General features: G+C 25.7%; 1 protein-coding gene across 1 annotated transcript; it reads left to right on the top strand.

Moving 5' to 3' along the window:
• Positions 1 to 8930: 8930 nt before the first annotated feature.
• On the top strand, positions 8931 to 11475 carry LOC124937433 (cytokinin dehydrogenase 3-like). Its single transcript, XM_047477696.1, has 5 exons — positions 8931 to 9516; positions 9614 to 9741; positions 10479 to 10742; positions 10826 to 11097; positions 11187 to 11475. The coding sequence occupies exons 1-5, from the start codon at positions 8931 to 8933 to the stop codon at positions 11473 to 11475; spliced, it is 1539 nt and encodes a 512-aa protein (XP_047333652.1).
• The last annotated feature ends 11284 nt before the right edge of the window (positions 11476 to 22759 follow it).

The raw sequence follows: 22759 nt of genomic DNA, 5'->3' as shown, positions 1-22759 counted from the left end.
ATCCATACTTATATCATTTTTAAAAGTTGTCAAAATTTAGTGATTATAGTTCAAAATTTGCCAACATAGTGAAAACTATTAGAAAAGTTGACAAATTATTTTTTAATAAATTCATATTTTTCACAATTAAATTAAATGGGTAAGAAGCTTTCTCAATCCCTAAATCGAAGTTTTGCTCATCGAAGAGGTTTTTACAAAAATCCAGTTCACCGAAGTTTTTCAATTCTTCGAATTACACTGTAATGTTTGATCATTGTTTGATGGCTTGGAAGAAGATCACGTAGAGGCTTTTTATACCAAGTTAGGTCAGTTGTGATCAACGAATTCAACTTCAATTTGGCCATTGAAATTCTTCTTCCACGTTTCTCTTTTGTCCTTAGTAGTCTAGGTTAGTATAAGATTTGACTTCTATACCTAATTCGAGGAGAAGACTTGCACAAGGGTGAAAAACGAAGGGATAAGATCAAGTATCAGAAGAGATAACTCTTTTGGAAGGTCTTCGATGTCCGTTGCGGGCTTCCGGTGTTTGCGAAGGAGATGAACAAAACGACGTCGTTTAGTTTAAACAAAACGCGCCAATGCATTTCGTTGGCGCTGGAGCGTTTGGACGAACGGGGTTAGCGTCCCCTTAGTTGATCTGATGTGGACCAGGACGCGAGTATTTTTGGTTACAACCGGCTACACGCCATGTTCATGGGCATTGGATGAAGTTTGGGTGCTCATCTGATGGTTATAATTTCTGCTGCAATTTTTAAACATAATTTGACACATAAGATTATTAGTGGGACAACGGATTAAGTATATAGCCCGTAAACACACTTAACTATTTAACCAGACACAAAACGTGCCGCATTACAGGCTCGAACCTAGGAACTTAATGTTAGTATTCAACTCTTATTGCCGCTAGTGTATAAGAATTTTTAATATAAGGGTTATTTGAAATCAAAATTTTAACTTTTTCTTGTGTTTTTTATTACCAAATTAGTACACAAAAATATTATTGACAACATAATAAAAATATGTTTATTTATTTTATTTTTAGATATTTTGGGGTATTTATTTAATTATTTTAAGCCATAAATTATATATAATTTATGTTCAAAATCATAAATAAATAATTTCAACCCGTTTTTGGGTTTAATTTTGGTAAAATAAATATAATTTTTTAACCTCAAATTATTTTTGGATTTTTACTTAATTTTTTTAGGGTCTAATTATCACATTAATTAACTCTAATTCACTCTTATTTCTTTTTTGGTTATTTTGAATTTCAAATATTATTTTAATATTATTTTAATATTATTTTAATATTATTATAAATTAATAATATTATTATAAAATTAGGGTATGTCAAATTTTCATGCCTACAATTTTATAAATTTTATTTTCTATTATTACTAATTAATTTCTTATATGTACGTGAATAAGGATGTAAATGAGTCAAGTGACTCGTGGGCCGAAGCTAAACTTGATCTTTATTTTGACCAATGTCGAGTCGGCTCGTTTAATATTTAGTCAACCTCGAGCTCATATAATTCTTACTCGATGGTTTGTCGAGTTTTTTAAGCCTCATAATATATTTTTTTATTTTAATATTAAGCTTAAAATTTAAAACAATTTATTTTTTCACTCTCTCTTTCTCTCTCTTCAAATATTACAATTCTCTATAAATTTCTGCTTCACAATTTCTCTCACTTATTCAAAATAGATTTTTTCCTTTGCACAATTTTTATCACTTATTCATAAGCGGTCGTTTATTTCTTAATTTTTTTTTGAGAATTAATAAACTCAAATTATTCAACCATTTCTTTTGTGTCGGAAGTGTAGTATTCTCTTGTAATGGTTTCATACAGTTTACATGTAAATTAAAATTCAATTTCACTTCTCTTATCACTTTTTTTTCTTTTAGATAACTTTGACGAACTCGTGAACTTAGAGTTTGATAGGTTGTGGATTTTGTTTCGCCGAGGAGGATCGTATGTTTAGAATCAATGCCTCAACATCACATTGCATAATCTATTTTCCTATAATTATGAATGTTTCATATTTTCATTTTAAAATATCATAATTTTCAATTTTGAATAGGTTGTGGAAGTTTGATCTTTTCATTTTGAAAATAAATTTTTGTTTAACTTTGAGTTCAAATTCGAGTTCGAACTTGAAAATTTAATTTTAGTTCAAGTTTTTCAAGTCGAGTTGAGTTTGTAGGTAACTAGTCAAGCTAGAGCTTCAATTTATAAACTCGTTCGAGCTCGAGTTCGATCCGAGCTAATAAGAACTGAATCGAGACGAGCTTGAGCTCAAATTGATTTGAGCAAGGCTAGTCTCATCTGCGGCCATATATGCGACTCTAATCTAATTAAACTCGTTCGAGCTCGAGTTCGATGAGTCGAGCTCAAATTGGTTTAAGCACGGCTTATCTCATTCACAGCCAGACTCTAATCTAATTTAATGAAAATTAATTATTAATCTAAAAAAAATAATGCATATATAATAAATCTGACATCATATAAAATATTATCAATATCTAGATTCTTATTAATATTATCATAATCTCTAAAAATTAAAAAAACATAAAAGACAGCTAATGATATTCTTTATAGAAGAATACAAAATTTACTTATCGATTTAAAGTGTCAAATTTTCTTATATATCAGAAATATTTTGTTTATTCATGTAAACTTGACAAAATATGTCATATTTGTTATGTTAATTTTTTTTAATAACAGTGTTAATTTTTGTTAATAACAGTGTTAATTTTTGTTACTTGTACTTATACGTTATATATAAAAGTATTGTTTTCATTTCAAATCCAAATTACCTTCCTATTTAGGTTTAAAATTTTAATAGAAAAATAATGCATCTGTAATGGGCAGCCAAATAGAGAAGTTGTTGCCAAATCGCTAGGCAAACACACTAAATCAGTAAACAATCTTTTTAAAAATATATATGACATAATTTAAATTAATTATTATATTTGAAAAAAAATATAAAAAAAAAATAAATTATGATTTTTTTTTAAAATAAAATTAATAATTTTAGTTTGTATATATATTTTACATATAATTTTAATTTTAAATCAAATACTTTTACATAATAATTGTTCTTTAATAAAATTAAAATTTTAATTTATATAAAATTAAAAATTTAATTTATATAAAATTGTATTCATTATATATTTTATTTTTGAATAAGTAATAAAATATTACTAAATAAATATGGGTCAAAAAATAATAATTTATAATCATTAATCTTTTCTTTAATAAGATTAACAATTTTAATATATATATATATATTTATATATATATATATTAATAAAATATATAATAAATTTTTTAATACTAATTTCATAGTAAATAAAAAACAATTATATATATATATATATAATATTTATATATGTATTTTATTTATTAGAAAAAGTTCATAATATATATATATATATATATATATATATATATATATATATATATATATATAAACAAAATATTTTTTTATAAATAAATTAAATTTGACAATACCAAACAATTGTTGGGATTTTAAATTAATTTTATAAATTTCGTTAATAATGTAAATTAGAATGTGAATAATAAAATCAAATTAAATTTACATTAAATTCAAATGTAAATTAAATAATAAAATTTTATTTAAATATTTATTTGAATTAACTAATTAAAATGACTTACAAAAAATTTAACAAAGGGATGATTGGTAGTGTATCATGAGTATATTATTATTATTATTATTATTATTATCTTTGTTTTTTTTAATAAAATTTATTATTATTATTATCGAGGGTTAGAATAATTAAATATTATTATTAATAAATTAAAAAACCATGTAAATTCAGTATTGAATTATAAATGCCTTAATTATTTTAGGCAAATAAACACTCTATTATAAAGATGAATTAAGCTAAATGAAGAGACAAATAATGCATACTGGTTAATCAAATAATAATTTTATTTAATGGTTCAACTTTTCAACAATATAAATTATCTATTCTTTAATTCATTCACATTATTTATTCTACATGAGATATATCATTTATCCTTTTTCACTTTAAAATTCCCAAAACATCTTATTTTTGTGAGGGTTTTTCGAATTCTTGACTAGACATTTTCTGTTAAAACCCGTCGATAGTTCATGTACGTTGGTCAAGTTCGATGCGTAATGATTTCAGGTGTAGAATCATAACTAGATTCGTAATACTCTAGGAGACAACAAATTGCGATAAACTCCAACACAAACTAGAGACGATGAACATGTTTTAAGGAAAATGTGTATAACATATGCCTCAGATCAACATTTCAATTCACTAATATTGTTTTCGTACATTGTATTTAATTAATTTCTTTGTAATATCATTTTATATATCATATCTGTAATCTATATATATATGTATATATGTGAGAGTAAATGGATACTTGGGTCGGATTATGGGTTGATCCGCCCATAAACTTAAAACGGTTAAAAATTAAATTAAAAATGCTATAGGTATGGTTCAAACTTGCAACCTAACCAAACAAGTACAACCCTTTAACCAACTAGGCTAATAACACTTTATATTTTAAATTCAACACCAAATTTGATGAACGCGGTGTTTCATCAATAGTTTTTAATAGGTCATAATTCTCTTTTGACTCTGCGCTATAAATTTCATTATTATTAGTGAGCAATAATGAAAAATTTTCGTCATATTTATAAAGATAGGAGATATAATTCATATGAATATAGTAAGTCTCGCATGAGCTACTTTAATGGTAGTCATTACATTTTTCATTTCACTTGTAGTATGGGGAAAAAGTGGACTCTAGAGATCAAACTAATTGAGTTGAAAAATTAAACTGTATCAATTGTTTTAGAGATCGTTCTGCAATATGAGAGTAAATTGATATTTTAGTCGATTTGTGGATTGACCCGTCCATAAACTTAAAACGGTTAAAAATAAAATTAAAAATGCTATCACATTTTTACCGTAATATTTTTTCACAGTTTTTTATATTATTACTCGTGCAAATGCACGGGATACATTCTAGTTAAAGATAATACTAACCGTCTTAAAATAGTTTAATTTAGTGTGATAACTAATTTAGTAGCTTATGCTTTTAATTTTTTATTTTTATGTTTTAGAAAGAAAAAAAGAGAGTTGAATTGTTACACAATAATAGATGAATGTTACTTGAACAATGAAGTTGATTTTGAATCCTTAAAGAAATGAATAGTAAATAGTTATTGTTAACATGAAAAATTGGTTAAATATAATATATACATATATTTAATTAAAAGACTAATTTTTAGAAAAAAATTTGAAAAATTTAGTTTAATTTTAAAATAATAATAATTATTTATGATAATTAGTTTGTATAGAAATTTAATTAATTATGACTAAAATAAATAATTTTAATTAAAATTAACCTTGTGACATTTATATATAATATATATTTATATATAATATATATATATATATATATATATATATATATATATATATATATATATATATATATATATATATATACTTAATATAATTATGCATGTATTGATTGTGGTTGCTTGATTTCTTTGCTTCTTTAAGTTGAATCTGCTAGGCTTCTAGTACGGAAACAAATACTTTGGAGAGTTTGCAGCTTAACATATTAAATCAAGCTCTAGCTACAATTAATATGAGGGATTTAAAGAGGAATAAAATATATCGTCAAAAAAAATATTGAAATTATTTAATCCTAACAACACCAATTGTTAATTGACATATTATGAAATAAATTAATTAAATATGTATGCTATATTATTTGGAATAAATTAATTAAATATGTGCTATATTATTTGGTTTGATTTCTGAAATCAAAGACTATAAAGGCATATTTACATCTTTACTTTACTACATTATGTAATGCAAATGTCTAACTAAAAAATAAATGTTTAAGCGATTTCGATTAAAAATATTTGTAACATTATAATTTATTTTGTAAAAATTATGTGACATAATAAATATTTATTTGATTAAATATTTTAATTTTTGTTTATAGAAATAATATGTTGAAATGAATACAATTCAACATTATAGTTTTTTTTAAGAATATGTGGAGAATAATTTATATAATAAATATTATACTCTATTATATAAAAATCATATATGAATGAATTATTTAATTAAATATTCACAATAATAATTATCTTATTAATTTATTGATAAGTATATAACAAAAAAATTATGTGACAATCTCTTGATAAAAAACCGTAGATTTAATTCACTGAATAAATATTATAATCTATTATATAAAAATTATATATGAATGAATTATTCAATTAAATATTTACAATAATAATTATCTTATTAATTTATTGATAAGTACAACAAAATAATTGTGTGACAATCTCTTGATAAAAAACCTTAGATTTAATTCAGAGAGATGTGTGATTTCAAAGGATACCAACAAGAATGTGGGGGAAAATATTTCTATTGATAATAACACAAAAATGATTATGTATATTATGATAAATAAAAAGATAATCTATTGTTAGACAAATATGTTCTTTATAAAAAATAAAATTACGCTACTTAAAAAATAAGATAATATCAAAAAGTTTTTGATCATATTTTGTCTTCTAAAGTTTTGTATGACTTATAACAAGGTCTACAATAATGGTATAAAAAATTTGATCATATTTTGATTTTAATTGAAAATTCAATAAATGTTACAATCGTGTATATCATTAAAACAATGAAATTGATTATCTCATTACGTGTCTCTATATACTATTTTTATTGTTGGAAATTACGATAAAATTATTAAATTCACTAAGTATGTGATCAGTTCTACTAAACGAAATATCATGAAAGATTTTACGCATATTTATGAATATGCTTACACATGAAGTGCAATTATATGTGTGAAAATCTTCTAGTGAAATTATGATTGATAGATTAAATGATATAATCTATATTCATAAAATTTTGACATGTGTCCAAAATATTTTTTTTGTGAAATATGTAATTATTTACACGAAGACATAATTGTTCAAAAATATTTTGTCTACTAGTTAGACATGTAAACAATATTTTTCAAAAAAAAAATGTTTAAATGATAAGTATGTAATACTGACCATACTTATTAGGTGATATTCTAAGATTGTCTAAAAGAAAATTTCTAATTATTCTGCTAATAATTTAAAATTAGACAAACTTATAGTCAATGACAATTCTTGACATACACGTCTTAGACATAATGTCATTAGACTACACATTCTAACAGAGTTATATTAGTCAAGGATAATATTATAGATCCACTAACCAACTATTGAATAATTGAGAGTTAGTTTGAAGTCTCTTGAGACATGTGCCAACTTATCTATAAGTTGATATGAAGGAAACCCCAACATATACAGACTGGATAATCTAAGAACTATGTTTAATGGAACAACCTAATTGCACTGACTTGGAAGATTATGTTTGAAGATTAATTCTATAATGAAACAATAATATATATTTTGATAAGGATAAGCAAATCGTTTTTAATGATTCTTGTGAGCAAAGAGATTACTTATGGAGGGAGAAGTGGGGCCGCTTCGAATGAATTGCACGACTCAAATCTATACTCTCTCGCAAAATCATTCGTGTATTCTATGACCAAAACAGACATAATCATGAGAGCTTGACATGTATTAGTAAGAATTCTATATGAAAGTGTGTAATTATTTACAGAAAAGATAGAATATTTCAATGACATTGAATCTACTAATCAACTAGTAAAGTTAAATGCTTTCATAAATGAATGTTCAAAAAGTTACACTTATGTATGATATATAGGATTTAACTATTCAACATTTTACCGTGTTAATCTTTTAATTTCCATTAATACGTGTGATTGTTAGAATTTTAAACTAATTTTATAAATTTCATTAATGATTATAAATTAGAATGTGGGTAAAAAAATAAAATAAAATTCACATAAAATTCAAATGTTAATTAAAAAATAAAATTTGATCCAAATATTTATTTAAATTAATTAATTAAAATATATTAAAGAGCCATTAATAAAATTTATAATGTAACTAACATGAGTTTATTATTATTTTTATTATTATTATTATTATAATTTAATATTTTTATTAACAAATTAGAAATTAATTATGTAACGTTAGTATTTAATTATAAATGTCTAAATTATTTTTGAAAAATGATTACTCCTAATGAAGAAGAAACGTTAAGATAAATGAAGAGTCAAACAATGTTAACCGTTGAATCAATTAATAATTTTATTTAATGGTTTAACTTTTCAAAAATATAAAATTCTCTATTTTTTAATTCATTCACATTATATATTCTACATTACATGAGATATATCGTTTTATCATTTCTCACTCTAAAATTCAAAATTCGTCCCCTTATTTTGTAAGTGTTCTTCGAGTTATTGACTCGATATTTTTCGCTGAAACTCGATGATAGTTCAAATACGTTGGTCAAGTTTGATGCGTAGTGATTTTAGTGCAAAATCACTACTAGACTTGTTGTACCCTAGGAGATAGTCATCTGCGATAAGATCCAACACAAACGAAAGACGATGAATTATTTTAAGGGAAATGTGTCTAACCAATGTCTCGAATCATAATCTCAATTCCGGTGGTTTTGTTTTTCATATATACCTTCTATTTAATTAATTTCTTTTTCACATAATTATATATATATATATATATTATGTAATTAAAGACATAAATATAGGTAATTTTTGTATGCCCATTCTTTATCATGATCTTGACAATCTCCAACATATCTATAATACCCTCACTCTTTCTGCTGAAATCATCCCCAATTCGATCCAATCATTCCATGCAAAATTAATTGGATCCTTATACACATGGTCACTTTACATTATTTCTCTTCTATTTCTAAAATGATTAAGCGTTCTTATCTAATGCATTCATCTATGACTATGATAATCTTTCTAATGATTCTAAGTAATGTGATGTCAATCGTTGGAAAAAATATGATGTGGAATGACTCTCTTCTCAATCTCAATATCTCAGGCAACAAGCTTCGACGAGATACCAGAGCGATAGATAGAGCATCCAGGGATTACGGTAAGATCGCAAATATAAGGCCCGACGCGGTCCTGTATCCAACGTCAGTCAATGACATTGTCAATCTAGTGAAATTATCTTACAATTCAAAGCGCCCATTTGGGGTGGCGGCGAGGGGTCGCGGACACTCGGTAAGGGGGCAGGCCATGGTGAAAAAAGGGGTGGTAGTGGAGATGACTTCCTTAAATACTGTCACTAGAGGGAGTAGAATTAGGATTGTAAATGATCCAAGATTAGGGCTTTATACCGATGTTGGTGGTGAACAAATGTGGATTGATGTTCTTTATGCAACTCTCCAACGTGGTCTTTCACCAGTTGTTTGGACCGATTATCTTTACCTTACTGTCGGTGGCACACTCTCTAATGCCGGGCTTGGTGGCCAAGCTTTTCGTCATGGTCCACAAATTAGTAATGTATTTGAATTAGACGTTATAACAGGTATGTGGATTGTATAATTTGTATTGATAATTGATACTAACTATTTTTTTGTCATCCAATATATATCCACATAAATTAACCTAATTTGTTATATCAGGGAAAGGAAGGCTTGTGACATGTTCGAACACTTATCGTTCAGAACTCTTTTATGCTGTTCTCGGAGGTCTAGGCCAATTTGGGATCATAACTAGGGCAAGGATTCGTTTGGTTAAGGCTCCAACAAAGGTGCACTAGTAGTGTATATATAATTGTTCTTTTTAAAAAAAAGATAGACAAAACATCACATCACATGAAAAAATAACTACTTTTCACATGCACATTCATTTAACTCAAATTCCAAATATCCTTGAAGATGAATAATTCTCTCATAAAGAGTTTCATCACATTGACAAAATGATGATAATTATAATTTGACGTGCGCGATTTTCGATTCGAATTGCTCCTTTAAGGACATTTTTTCTTCGATTTGACCGGGAATGAGATGGTGATTGTATTTGTATTACTCGCCCCGATCTCACTATATTTCTACTCCGAATAATAATAAACATTTAAATATATAACATTACCAATATATTACAATATATATATAATATTAAAAAACTGTTTATATATTTTTGTTAAAAATAACTTTTATTTCTTTAGAGAATATAGTACACAGATGTCATGCGAGATTCCCAAAACCGAACAGGACATAAATAATAGTAAAAATAATTCCCGAAATAGAATGGGACGGGGACTATAAACATTTCCCGCTACATTGACTTCCCTACATTGACCCTATCTTGACCTCTATATTGACACTATATATAACTGTCGCTAATGCTAAACCATTAGCAACGGACGACTTAACTGTCAGTAGTTTTCTACCTACAGTTCATGCGATTATTAGTGACAATGTTTAAATTTTAAATTAAAAGTCACTTATATCAATAAAATTATAGCTATAAAACTCTTATTTGCAGGTGAAATGGGTGAAACTGATGTACTCTGACTTCTCAGCCTACATTAGGGACCAAGAGAATCTCATAACTTCGAATGATGATGGGTTGAATTATGTTGAGGGTTCTGTAATTATGGATTATAGTCATCCTATTAGTTGGGAAACTTCATTCTCTCCCATTGAGGTATCAAGAATCAAAACATTGCTAACCCAACACAAGATTCTCTACTGCATTGAAGCAATCAAGTATTATGGTTACGCCCCTACATATTCTAATATCAGTGAGGTAATTATCATCTATCATTAATTAATTCTTTTAGTAAATTTATTAAAGGAAATTATAATTTAATTTGATTTTCTGATTAATAGACTGAAGTGGACAATTTGTTCCAAGGCTTGAGCTATGTTCCCGGGTTTATCTTCAAGAAAGATGCATCATACTTTGATTTTCTCAATAGGGTACATGTAAAAGAGATAGCGCTTCAACCCTTAGGGCTATGGAATATCCCTCATCCGTGGCTAAATATGTTTATACCGAAATCGAGTATAATGAACTTCAACCAAAGAGTATTAGTCGATTTCATACACAAACAAAATAAATCAACGGGGCCAATCCATGCCTACGCAACTAGGCGAAACAAGTATTTTCTTTATTATATTTTATTTTCAATTAAAATATAGTATAATTAATTGATTATCATATTAATTATTTGATGATAATATTGGTCAGGTGGGATGATAGGATGTCAGCTGTTACACCGGATGGAGAGATCTTCTACTTCGTGGGATTATTGCATGCAGTTGTGGATGGTGACTGGAAATCAAGGGACATTCTGAACAAAGAAGTATTAGGGTTGTGCAAGAAACTTGGAATTGAAGTTAAGGAATATCTTTGGAATCAAAAAACCAAGGATGAATGGATTCGTCATTTTGGTCCGAAATGGAGGATTTTTGCTCAGAGGAAAGCTCTGTTTGATCCAAAAAAGATATTGTCACCCGGACAAAACATTTTCAATTAATTAAATTTTATTTAGTTAGTTGTTATAAGTGAAAAATCGAATAATTAAGAAAACAGGGCCTTTTATAACCATGTTGATCTAACCTCCTTCTATAGTTATATGGTGAATTAATAAATTAAGGTGTCTGATAATGCATTTAATCTTTTTTATGCTAAAATGTAGACATATGAAAACTCAATAAAACCTAATTATATCATAATTTAATTGTGAGAAATTAAATATGAAATTGTTAAGATATTAGGAGATAATTGTTAAATTATCCTAATTATATCATAATTTAATTGTGAGAAATTAAATATGAATATGGAAGTCGTACCTTAATTTGTCATTTGAATCTTCTCATTCCTTGTAATAAAAAATATCTTTAATCATATATTTCTTTAGATGGAACCAATCTTCCAATTGATGAGTACGTCAATAGTTTCTCTCTCTGTTGATAGAGACGCAAAAAAAATTGTTCGTACTTCAAATGAGAACCATTACAGTTACAAAATAACCAACATTAAGTTAGTTATTATAGTTTGGTTATTTCTAATTTAGCCCTTCATAAAATTAGAAATGTCATTTATGTATCATTACTTTATATTAATGACAAATACACTCATAAGCCATAAACTTAATTTCACATTAGATCACATTGTTTTAGCTTATATTAAATATGAAATTTGTACAATTATTTATTATACTACTGACCCTATAAATTCCAACAATCTCCCACTAGGTCACGTATGTATCAACCATAATGTTCCTGAAGTTTTATGTCATCTAAATCACATATGGTATAAACAATTTTATTAATTAATCATGTCAATATAGGATCAAAGAGTTCGTCGTTGTATTTAAGCATAATTAAACCCAACAGTGATCACATTCAATACCATTAATTGACAAATCATATTATGAATGTGAGGAATAAAAATTCTATACAAGGTGATCATTTCATATCAATTTTCAAATGGCTCTACTTGACTTTAGTGAGATTATACTTTAAACATAATTATACAAAGTGTAATGAACTAAATAATATTTCATTTCTTATAAGAATAAAAACTTTATAAATATCTAGAAAAAAGATAAACTAAAAGACAACCAAACTACAAACTCCCACTAAAGTTAGAGATCGTCATATCTACGATACTCATACGAGCAATATTATCATGAAAGAAATTAGACGATAAACCCACTGTCAAGGGGTTCATAACCATAGAGTTTGTAAATAAATATTTTATAGAAATTTATAACCTTTGTATCATTTCTTTCACAACAAGAAACTTGATGTCAATATCACCTAATTTGATGCTTAGTAACATGTCACAACAAGAAACTTGAGTTTGTACCTAATGAATTTGATCAATATTGTCTTGTTAGTATTGATTTTGAACATTATCATCATTATGAATAAAATTCTTATTAATGTCAAAATCATTTGAGATATAAATAAAATCTTCCTCAATAGGAATTATTGATCTAAATCATTTTTAAAGAAAATATTATTTCTCCCCTTAAACTCAATATTCTCAAAAAAATAATATTGCAGTCTCTTTTAGGAATATATACTAGCATATGAGGTTTTGTTCAAGAAAACATTATAAAATGAACTATTTATGTTAAAGTTAATGAATGAATCTTATTGATGTTTTTTTTTTAAAAACTGTTAAAATTATTTCATTAAAATTCCAAAAGTGGGAGGGTCAATGATCAAAGTTAGATAAACCTTAACTAAAATTAGAAGATGACAATCAAACGACCATAAAGAAAATGATTAGTAGCAATCAAACATACAAACAAAAATTACAAAAAAAGTTATACACTGTATCAAATTCTAATTATCTCAATCAGAATTTTTATTTCCATATCAACCTGTATGCTAATCTCCAAGCTTGTTTGGCCAACATATCTCTATTCATCTTTTACTAGCTTTCAATCTCATACCTCCTATTTTTTTATATCATGTTTTCACATTTAACCCAATAAATTCATTTATTTTCATAATTTATTTGCACCAAAAATAATTTATTAGTGAAGTGATTCGTTTAAATAATGAGATATGGAATTTGAAAATATTTACAAAATAATTTGGAAGTGATTGTAAAATACTTTTAATTTGAACCCTTTCTCTTGTGATAAAGGTTTAGCTTTCCACCCGTGAACATGTCCTTCAATTTTTCATAATAAACTATTAAACATTTTTTTTTTGATTTCCTTCATTCAAGTGGAATACCAAGATAAACTAATACATATTGTCTAGGAAGAATTTTACTAATCTAGAGAGATTTTGTTGGACTATTAGAGGTGCATTTTTTTTGGAAAACGATTAAAACATTAAAGTTGTATTTTGACTAAAGGTGATGCATGACTTATTTATATTAATGAGCTAACCTAATGTATGACAATACATATTGAGACCATCCATGATTTTTATAATCTCCTTTATATTAGCTTTCCCAAATAAAAGTAAATCATCTACATGTAGAAGATTTGAGATTTTAGTCCAAAAATTCATCAAACCTTCAATAGCTAACACAAAATGATATAGAGAAAGTGGATCATCATATCGAATGTCCTAGACTCCTAGTGAGAGTAATGTAAGCACTAAAATTTTAGTACCCAATTAATTATAAATGAATAATTATTTTTGAATAAATAATTTAAAAATGATTAAGTTAAGGCTAAAAGAAAATAATTAAATTAAATAAGATTAAGTTTAGGCCGAAATAAATAATTTGAGATAAGTGTTATACTCATTTTATCGTAAATTAATTTTAAGAGGCTCAAATAAAAAAAAGGGACAATAAGAGGGCTCAAATAAATAAAATAAATAATTTAAAATAAGTGTTATATCTATTTAAATCTCAAATTAATTATTTATAATGTCATATATATATATATATATATATATAAAATAAAATAATCAAAATAAATATTTATGTCTATTAAAATAATTGTGTTTATTTTGTAAGATAAAATAAAGTCAAAGGAATGAACACAAATCAATTTAAAACAAGCTTCCAATCTGAAAAGGATTGTGATTGAAAAGGATTGTGAACTAGTGCTGTTGAAATTAGAAGAAATGGTTACAGCATACCACTCAACCATTAGATGAGCGCCCATGCATAATCTAATGGACAACAACTTGCTGCATTACCTGCTACAACAGACGTTAGACGCTTCCGCGTAGCGCCAAATCAACTAACCCCTAATGCAACGGCGTTAGCCCAAATAAAAACGAGACGCTAGACGTTGATAGAACACGGATGGAATGCACAACATCGCGCCTAGATGCATGTCCGCGACCTCATACTATCTTCTTCCTCATGATGAACAAATGATCATCAAGCGAACCTTTTGATTTTTTTAAAAGTGGAACTCGACCGATACTCCATCGAACAACTTGTTTTAAAGGCTGAAATGATCTCCCTAACCTGGTGATCATTTTACCAACGATCATAGGCTCGGTAAGACCTCAAATAATAAGAATGATTGAATGAGGACAAAATCCATAAGACATTTTTCTCAAATCCGATCCACTTGTTACTCTAACCGACCTTGGCTGATTATAAATAGGCCTCCCTACATAAGACGAAGCCAATGATAAGAATTCCAAATCTCCAATCCATCTATTAAAAAATCTACCAGATAATTTTTATAAGTTTTTGAAACTTTTAAAATGTTTATGTGAAGTTATAATTCTCTATTTTTATCATCAAAAAGATTTTTAAAGAGTTTAGGAGTTCACCAACTCACTATAAGATTCAACTCTTGATGTAATCCAACTTATGAATTCAAATTGAAATCTTTACATTTCAATTCGACCAGACTTTGATAATGTTTGATTATCCATTTTCTTAATTTAATTTTGTTCATGAGATAATTTGAAAGCTTTCTACCAAAACTAATGAAAAGGAATCAAGCTAAATCAAAACCACCCAAATTTAATTTAAGAAATTTTTAAAATCAAATTTATGTGCTCAAGAATAATGACTCAAAAACTTCTTAACATGTTTCTAAAGATGTTAGAAGTATGTTTAGAGTAATCATGATCCACTAGAAGCATGCTCATTCAAAAATCGAAATTTTAAAAAATATGAAAATCTCCGTTTTGAATTCATCCAAAATTGTAGCCAATAACGTTTTCATTACTTAAAACTATCGCTTCTCTATTCTTCATTGGCAGCGGGTTTTGTAAAGGGGAAAGAAAGATATGTCGGGTTACTAATTAAATGGGAGGTCCCGATTGATATTATAACTCATCGGTACTCTGGCTAAATAAATGCGGGCAAAATGACCGCCCATTTTCGTGGGGTTTTTTAGGGCTATACCGATTGGTTTTAACACCAATCGGTATTATATATGGGATTTTACGGATTGATTGTAACCCATTTTGATGTAATTATAAAATAAATTAATAATGAAAACAATTTAATATTAACAAAATTTAGCGACGCATAATAATTCTCTTACCGGCACAAGCATATGTGTCAGTACATTATTTTACTGGCTCATAATTGCCTCTTACCGGCACAAGTTTATGTGTCGGTAAATCATTGCACTGACTATATTGCTTCTTACCTGCACAAGTTTATGTATCAGTAATAATTTTACTAACTCATAATTGCCTTTTACCAGCACAGATGTATGTATCGGTAATTCCTTTTATCGACTTCAATTTTTACGAAATAAATATGTGTCGTTAAGAATTTTAGCGGCATATATATATATGCCGGTAAAACTTAAATTTTTTGTTGGTAAAAATACTTTTGGTGTATTGCCAAAATATTAATATTTTTATTTAACCTCTCAAAATAACAAACTTTTTATATTTATCTCTTTTACTTAATTATATTGTTGGAATTTTTTTTCAATCTTTTTGTAATTATGAGCCAAATAAAATAGTCACAAATTATGATTAATTTTATTAATTTAATTATATTTAAATAATATGTTTTAGTTAAAATATGTATATAAAATTAAAATTTATACCATACTAAATCAAATTACAAAATTAAAATTTAAAATAATTTATTATAATAACATAAGAGAGTTAATGCTTAAGAGATCAAAAAACTTAAATTTCTTAAGACAGAGTGTGGATGACTACAAATAAAATAAAATAAGAATTGATTAATTTTTTTTCTTAATGCAAATTGGATGTTATTTTGAAGTTGACTTTTAAAAGTATTTCCCAAGATTTTGGAAGATCAAGTTTGTTTGAGAATTGGATTTGCATTAAATAATATTATGAATGATTCTTCTATAGAGATTTGGTAGGTCTCGTCCCGTTTCAATCAAAATATATTTGATAACAACCATTTTCATTCATTTGGCAATATATATATGTATAATTGACCAAAAGACAAGATTTGATGATCAAGACCATATCAAACTGCTGGGGTGGCTGACTGAGGATATGGTCTTTATTTTCTATGTTTGGTATGAAATACATTTATTCATCAAATATCGTTGTGATCAAATCGTTCATCTTCAAAGATTGGCAAGATCTAGTAGTTGCATGTAAATAAATATATAAAGTGGGGTCTACAGATTTTCATGAAAAGTCACCTGGAAGTCACGATAGTATGCGATGTTCCATAAATATTAATTGTCAATAGAATTCTCTAATTTGAAACAATAAATTAATTTCAGAAAAGAAAGTCCAACCAGCCAAAGATACGATCATATAAATTACCAAGAAAAAACCAAACAAAATAATTATTTGGTAGCAAATAAAAAAACATAGAATACCGTGAAATCGAACTCGTGAACTTTGACCTATTATGTCGATCGACAACATAAAAATAAATTAATAGAGTGATATTAAATCTTATATAATTTTATTAACATAATAATATTATGTAAGAGAACAAATATCTCATTAAAAAAGAAAAATTGGTATTAAATATTTATATAGGTGAAAGCCAACTTCCCAACCATAGATCAAGTTAGACTATTGATTATTAATTACATGTAGGGACGTCACAAATATTAAAATATAATGAATCTAGTGATCATCTGCATATGAATCTCATTAATTCACTTAACTTTGCTTCATTAGAAAAATTCCATGGAAAATCTTTTGGTAAACCTTCAAAGATTTGTTTTTAACATTATCTTGTTTAAATAAAAAAAATTAAAATAATTGATTACACAATATTGTTGAGTAATAGAATCAATTGAGCATGCTTCATGTAACCAATAAATTTGATTTTCAATAGAACACACTTACACACATTATTAGCCATGTCGACACTCATCTTTGGACTTTCCTAGTAAAAAGAAAATTTATATCGTCTGACTTAAATATATATATATATATATATAGTTTATTGTTTGAGTTGATAAATATATAAATAAATAAAATACTCTTTTAGACCTAAAACATATATTAATAAGGATTTATAGTGAATTTTAAAAAAAAAATCGTTCAATGTTTGATTCAACTAAACGATTAATAAGCAATTAAATTATATAAAAATATTTGGGAATAATACTAAATTTATCTTTAAAGTAGGAATTATTTCATAAATTTATTCTTGATCAAAAATCTATAATATGTATTTATGATATTATAAATTAAATATGTTTACATTTATCCAACAGGACAATTTTTTTTCTTTATCCAACCCTAAACAGCATCATATACATTCCACCTTCTGTTTCTCCACTACTAATTAACAACACACATAACATCAATAAAAATATATATATATATTATAAATTTTATAATAGTTTATTATTTTATTTAAATATATAAAATAAACAAGTTTTAATTTTCTTAATAAATATATATTATTTTGAAATTTTTAAAATACAACAATTTACAAAGTTAAGGGAATTCAACTTTTTGTTGTTGTTATGTATGAATTTTAAGCTGACAAAAAGTTTCTTATCACTATTTTTAATTATATTAGGGTAATTTCTAAAAGAAGAAAAAAAAGATAAGTGAGGTATTAGTGAATTATAATTATAAAACTATATTATTATATAACAAGATAAAAAAAATCAACTTAATCTTATTTAATTATTTAGACATTCTAATTTTTTAATTTTCATCCATTTATAAATTTATTAAAAATTTTAAAAATAAATTATTATAAATATTACTTTTTAAATTATTGTTTATAAATTAACAAATTATTTAAAAATTTATATTATAAAAAATTTATACAGTTATAATATATATATAATATATATATAATAATTAATATTTTTAATATAATTAATTGTAGTAGAGTGGTTTGAATGAATGCATATAAGTTAACTATTACATCATGACACAAATAATTATTGTTATTATTATTTTTTTTGAATAATTTTAATATAATTGACCAAATATAGACAATATATTTTAAAAGGACTAATATCTATAATACTTAATATATGTTTAATTATGTTTGAAATATATTTCTATATACATATTATTGTTTGAAATTGTTTTTTAAACATTTTTTTCAAATTATTTATTTTAAATAATTAGGTTCTTTCAAGTCGTAAATGAATAACTTAACTCCAAATATGAACCATTCTTATTTTATGTTCGAAATTTGAACTCTTTTAATAATTAATTTAAAATCATCGATGGTCGAAAATTCCAATTATGTTATGTTTATCAGATTTGAGTTAGAACTTATTTCGACTAATAAACTTGTTTCGTTTTCAAATTAAATTACATTTATTTACTTCTAACTAATTCTCACTAAATAGATACCTATCATTTTAGTGCAAGTCATGTATGTTTGACCAATTTTCAAGACATATTGCAGGTTTTGTATTATAATATAATATTTTATATTTCGTAATCTAGATCATACGTTGTTAGATTTTAACTATATGACTATCAAATATCTTCTCTTTATCAACATCAATATGTTTTATTGTTTAAGATAATATTTGGGACAAAACACAACCATACAATATCAAAATTTAGAGGAGATGAAGATGAACAATTTCGTTGTCACCTTAGTGTGGAACATCGTTGTATAGAAATGAAACTTAATAAATACGTCGTCCTTTGAGAATGAAGTTGAAAAAAAAATCTAAAGACGAAATTGCTCAAACTAGGACTTAGAAAAATAAAAAATAATCATTATAGGTCTGTCTAGAATGATCTCTTAAACTCGTGGTTTTTTTTCTTATTTTTGGAAATTTTTACAGAAATGACGCTAAGTCGTTTTTCCAAAATAAATAAATAAATGTATACCGTGTATAAGAGGAATTTGTGACTATTTTTAACACAAATTTACGATTTTATAAAATTTTAAATTGTTTTAGATATTTAAAATACAAAGTTTCAAACAAAAGAAAATGTGCTAGAAGTAATTTTAAAAATATAAATGTATAAGAAACAATTTTAAATAAAATTAAATGTATAAGGAGTAATTTGAACTAAATAATGTATTATTAATATTTCAAACTTAATTTGATGTTCATAAAACATTATACATATGGAAAATTTTAAAAAATTAATGTCACAATTTTAAAGGTAAATATAGTATTTTCATATTTTTTACTTATTTTTAATATATTTTATATTTTAACTTAATTTTATTTTCAAATTCATTAAGCCTTGAGATAGGGTAGACCCATCTAAGGGCAACTCATTAAAGCTTTTTAAATTAAAAAGGTCAATTTTATTTTAATAAACATGCCATTATTATTTATTTACAATTAAGTTATTAAGTAGGCACCCCTACTTCGATAAAATAAAATAAAAAAATAAATAAAATAGTCTTCTTTCTTTATTTGGATTCTAGGACAGTAGTCCTATGTTAGGGCTCTCTATTATTTAAAAATATTTTATATTATTATTAATTTTAATAATTATATATATATATATATGTAATTATTAAAATTAATAATAATATAAAATATTTTTAAATAATAATTTTATTTAAAAGTTTTAATAATATTATAAATAAATATATTTATAAATATTTGTATGACTTTTATTTATATGATGCATGCTGCATACACTTTTATCAAAAACAATTCTTAATTAATAGTAACATTATTACACTTTCCAAAACAAATAAATATGTATTCTAGATAACATATGTATTGTCATTTTTATTATTAATTTTAGATCCCCAGTTTTAATAATGCACTTCTCAGACTCGCGAAAACAAGTACTTGATTGTACTTATTTACGATTTATTATTACCCAGCCACAAAACAATATTTGCTTAAAACTACCATCAAAATCAAACATTAAGATTGATTTTTTATGAAAGAGAATACAACTTCCTATATATTATTTGGAAGATGAAATTTGTGTTGTTGAATGGATCCAAATATAAATATAGATTAACTCTTAAAACTGTAAAAATAATTGACATTATTAAGTCACCCATTAAATTGCTGAATAAACAGCTAGCCTAGCTAATTAATTAATTAAAAACCACCATAACTATGCCATTAATCCATATATGTTATTTTATAAACTATGAATTGATTACTGTTAGTTAATGATGCAGAAAATAGAATTAATGCGATGAAAGCGGTAACTTATTCGGGTTGGATTTATTTCATCTCTCCTATATTGTATCACTGATTCATTACTCAAAATCCTAACAACTTTCTATTTTAAATCATTCAATTTTGTTTTATTATTATATATTAATACTAAAAAAAAATAAAAAAAAAATAAAAATAAAAAAGACCGCTTTTATAGAGAAGAGGAGTAGTGTAGTTTGAAAAGGAAATCTGATATAATAAATAACTAGCATTTAGCCCGTGCATTTGCACGAGTAATAATATAAAAATCGTGAAAAAAAATTACGGATAACATTTTTTGACATTTTTTAACCGTTTTAAATTTATGGGCGAGTCAACCCATAATCCGACCCAAGTATCCATTTACTCAACATCATTATATATTAGTTAGTTAAAAAGTTGAACTTATATTAATATTAAAACGTCCCTCGTTTATCAAATTTGGTGTTGGACTTAAAATAAAAAGTCTTTGTAGCCAGTTGGTTAAAGAGTTGTACTTGTTTTGTTAGGTTGCAAGTTCGAAACATACCTTTAGCATTTTTAATTTTATTTTTAACCGTTTTAAATTTAAAAACGGGTCAACCCACAATCCGACCCAAGTATCCAAATTAACCACAGCTCTCGACCCGGCAATCCGGACACTTTAAAAATTAAGTATCATTATATATATATAGATTAGTTAGTTAAAAAGTTGAACTTATATTAATATTAAAACATCCCGCGTTTATCAAATTTGGTGTTGAATTTAAAATATAAAGTCTTTGTAGCCTAGTTGGTTATAGAGTTGTACTTGTTTTGTTAGGTTGCAAGTTCGAAACATACCTTTAGCATTTTTAATTTTATTTTTAACTGTTTTAAATTTAAAAACGGGTCAACCCACAATCCGACCCAAGTATCCAAATTAACCACAGCTCTCGACCCGGCAATCCGGACACTTTAAAAATTAAACATCATAATATTAAAACGTCCCGCGTTTATCAAATTTGGTGTTGAATTTAAAATATAAAGTCTTTGTAGCCTAGTTGGTTAAAGAGTTGTACTTGTTTTGTTAGGTTGCAAGTTCGAAACATACCTCTAGCATTTTTAATTTTATTTTTAACCGTTTTAAATTTAAAAACGGGTCAACCCACAATCCGACCCAAGTATCCAAATTACTCACAGCTCTCGACCCGGCAATCCGGACACTTTAAAAGCATCATTATATATATATAGATTAGTTAGTTAAAAAGTTGAACTTATATTAATATTAAAACGTCCCGCGTTTATCAAATTTGGTGTTGAATTTAAAATATAAAGTCTTTGTAGCTTAGTTGGTTAAAGAGATGTACTTGTTTTGTTAGGTTGCAAGTTCGAAACATATCTCTAGCATTTTTAATTTTATTTTTAACCGTTTTAAATTTAAAAACGGGTCAACCCACAATCCGACCCAAGTATCCAAATTAACCACAGCTCTCGACCCGACAATCCGGACACTTTAAAAATTAAGCATCATTATATATATATAGATATCCCAATTAAGAAGAGTTCAAACTTTCCTAAAATAAAATAAAATTTAACTATAAATATAGAACAAAATCTTAGTAATATAATTATCATAATCTATCAAAATAAAATATTATTTATGATATCTTTGACATTAATCTCCCCAAGATGTCATTATCCCATGCAATATTAATTCTCTCCTTGTATATATAGAGAGCTAGCTTCATTGGTTTTCTTCATAAATTAATTAATCAGAAGAACTTTTTCAGGCTTTTTATCTCATATTCATAGAATGGTTAACTGTTCTTCTCTC

Source organism: Impatiens glandulifera, chromosome 5, assembly GCF_907164915.1.
Source record: "Impatiens glandulifera chromosome 5, dImpGla2.1, whole genome shotgun sequence".
Taxonomy (NCBI): Eukaryota; Viridiplantae; Streptophyta; class Magnoliopsida; order Ericales; family Balsaminaceae; genus Impatiens; species Impatiens glandulifera.
The sequence above is the reverse complement of the archived record's forward strand: the minus strand, read 5'-3'. Positions and strand labels throughout refer to the sequence as shown.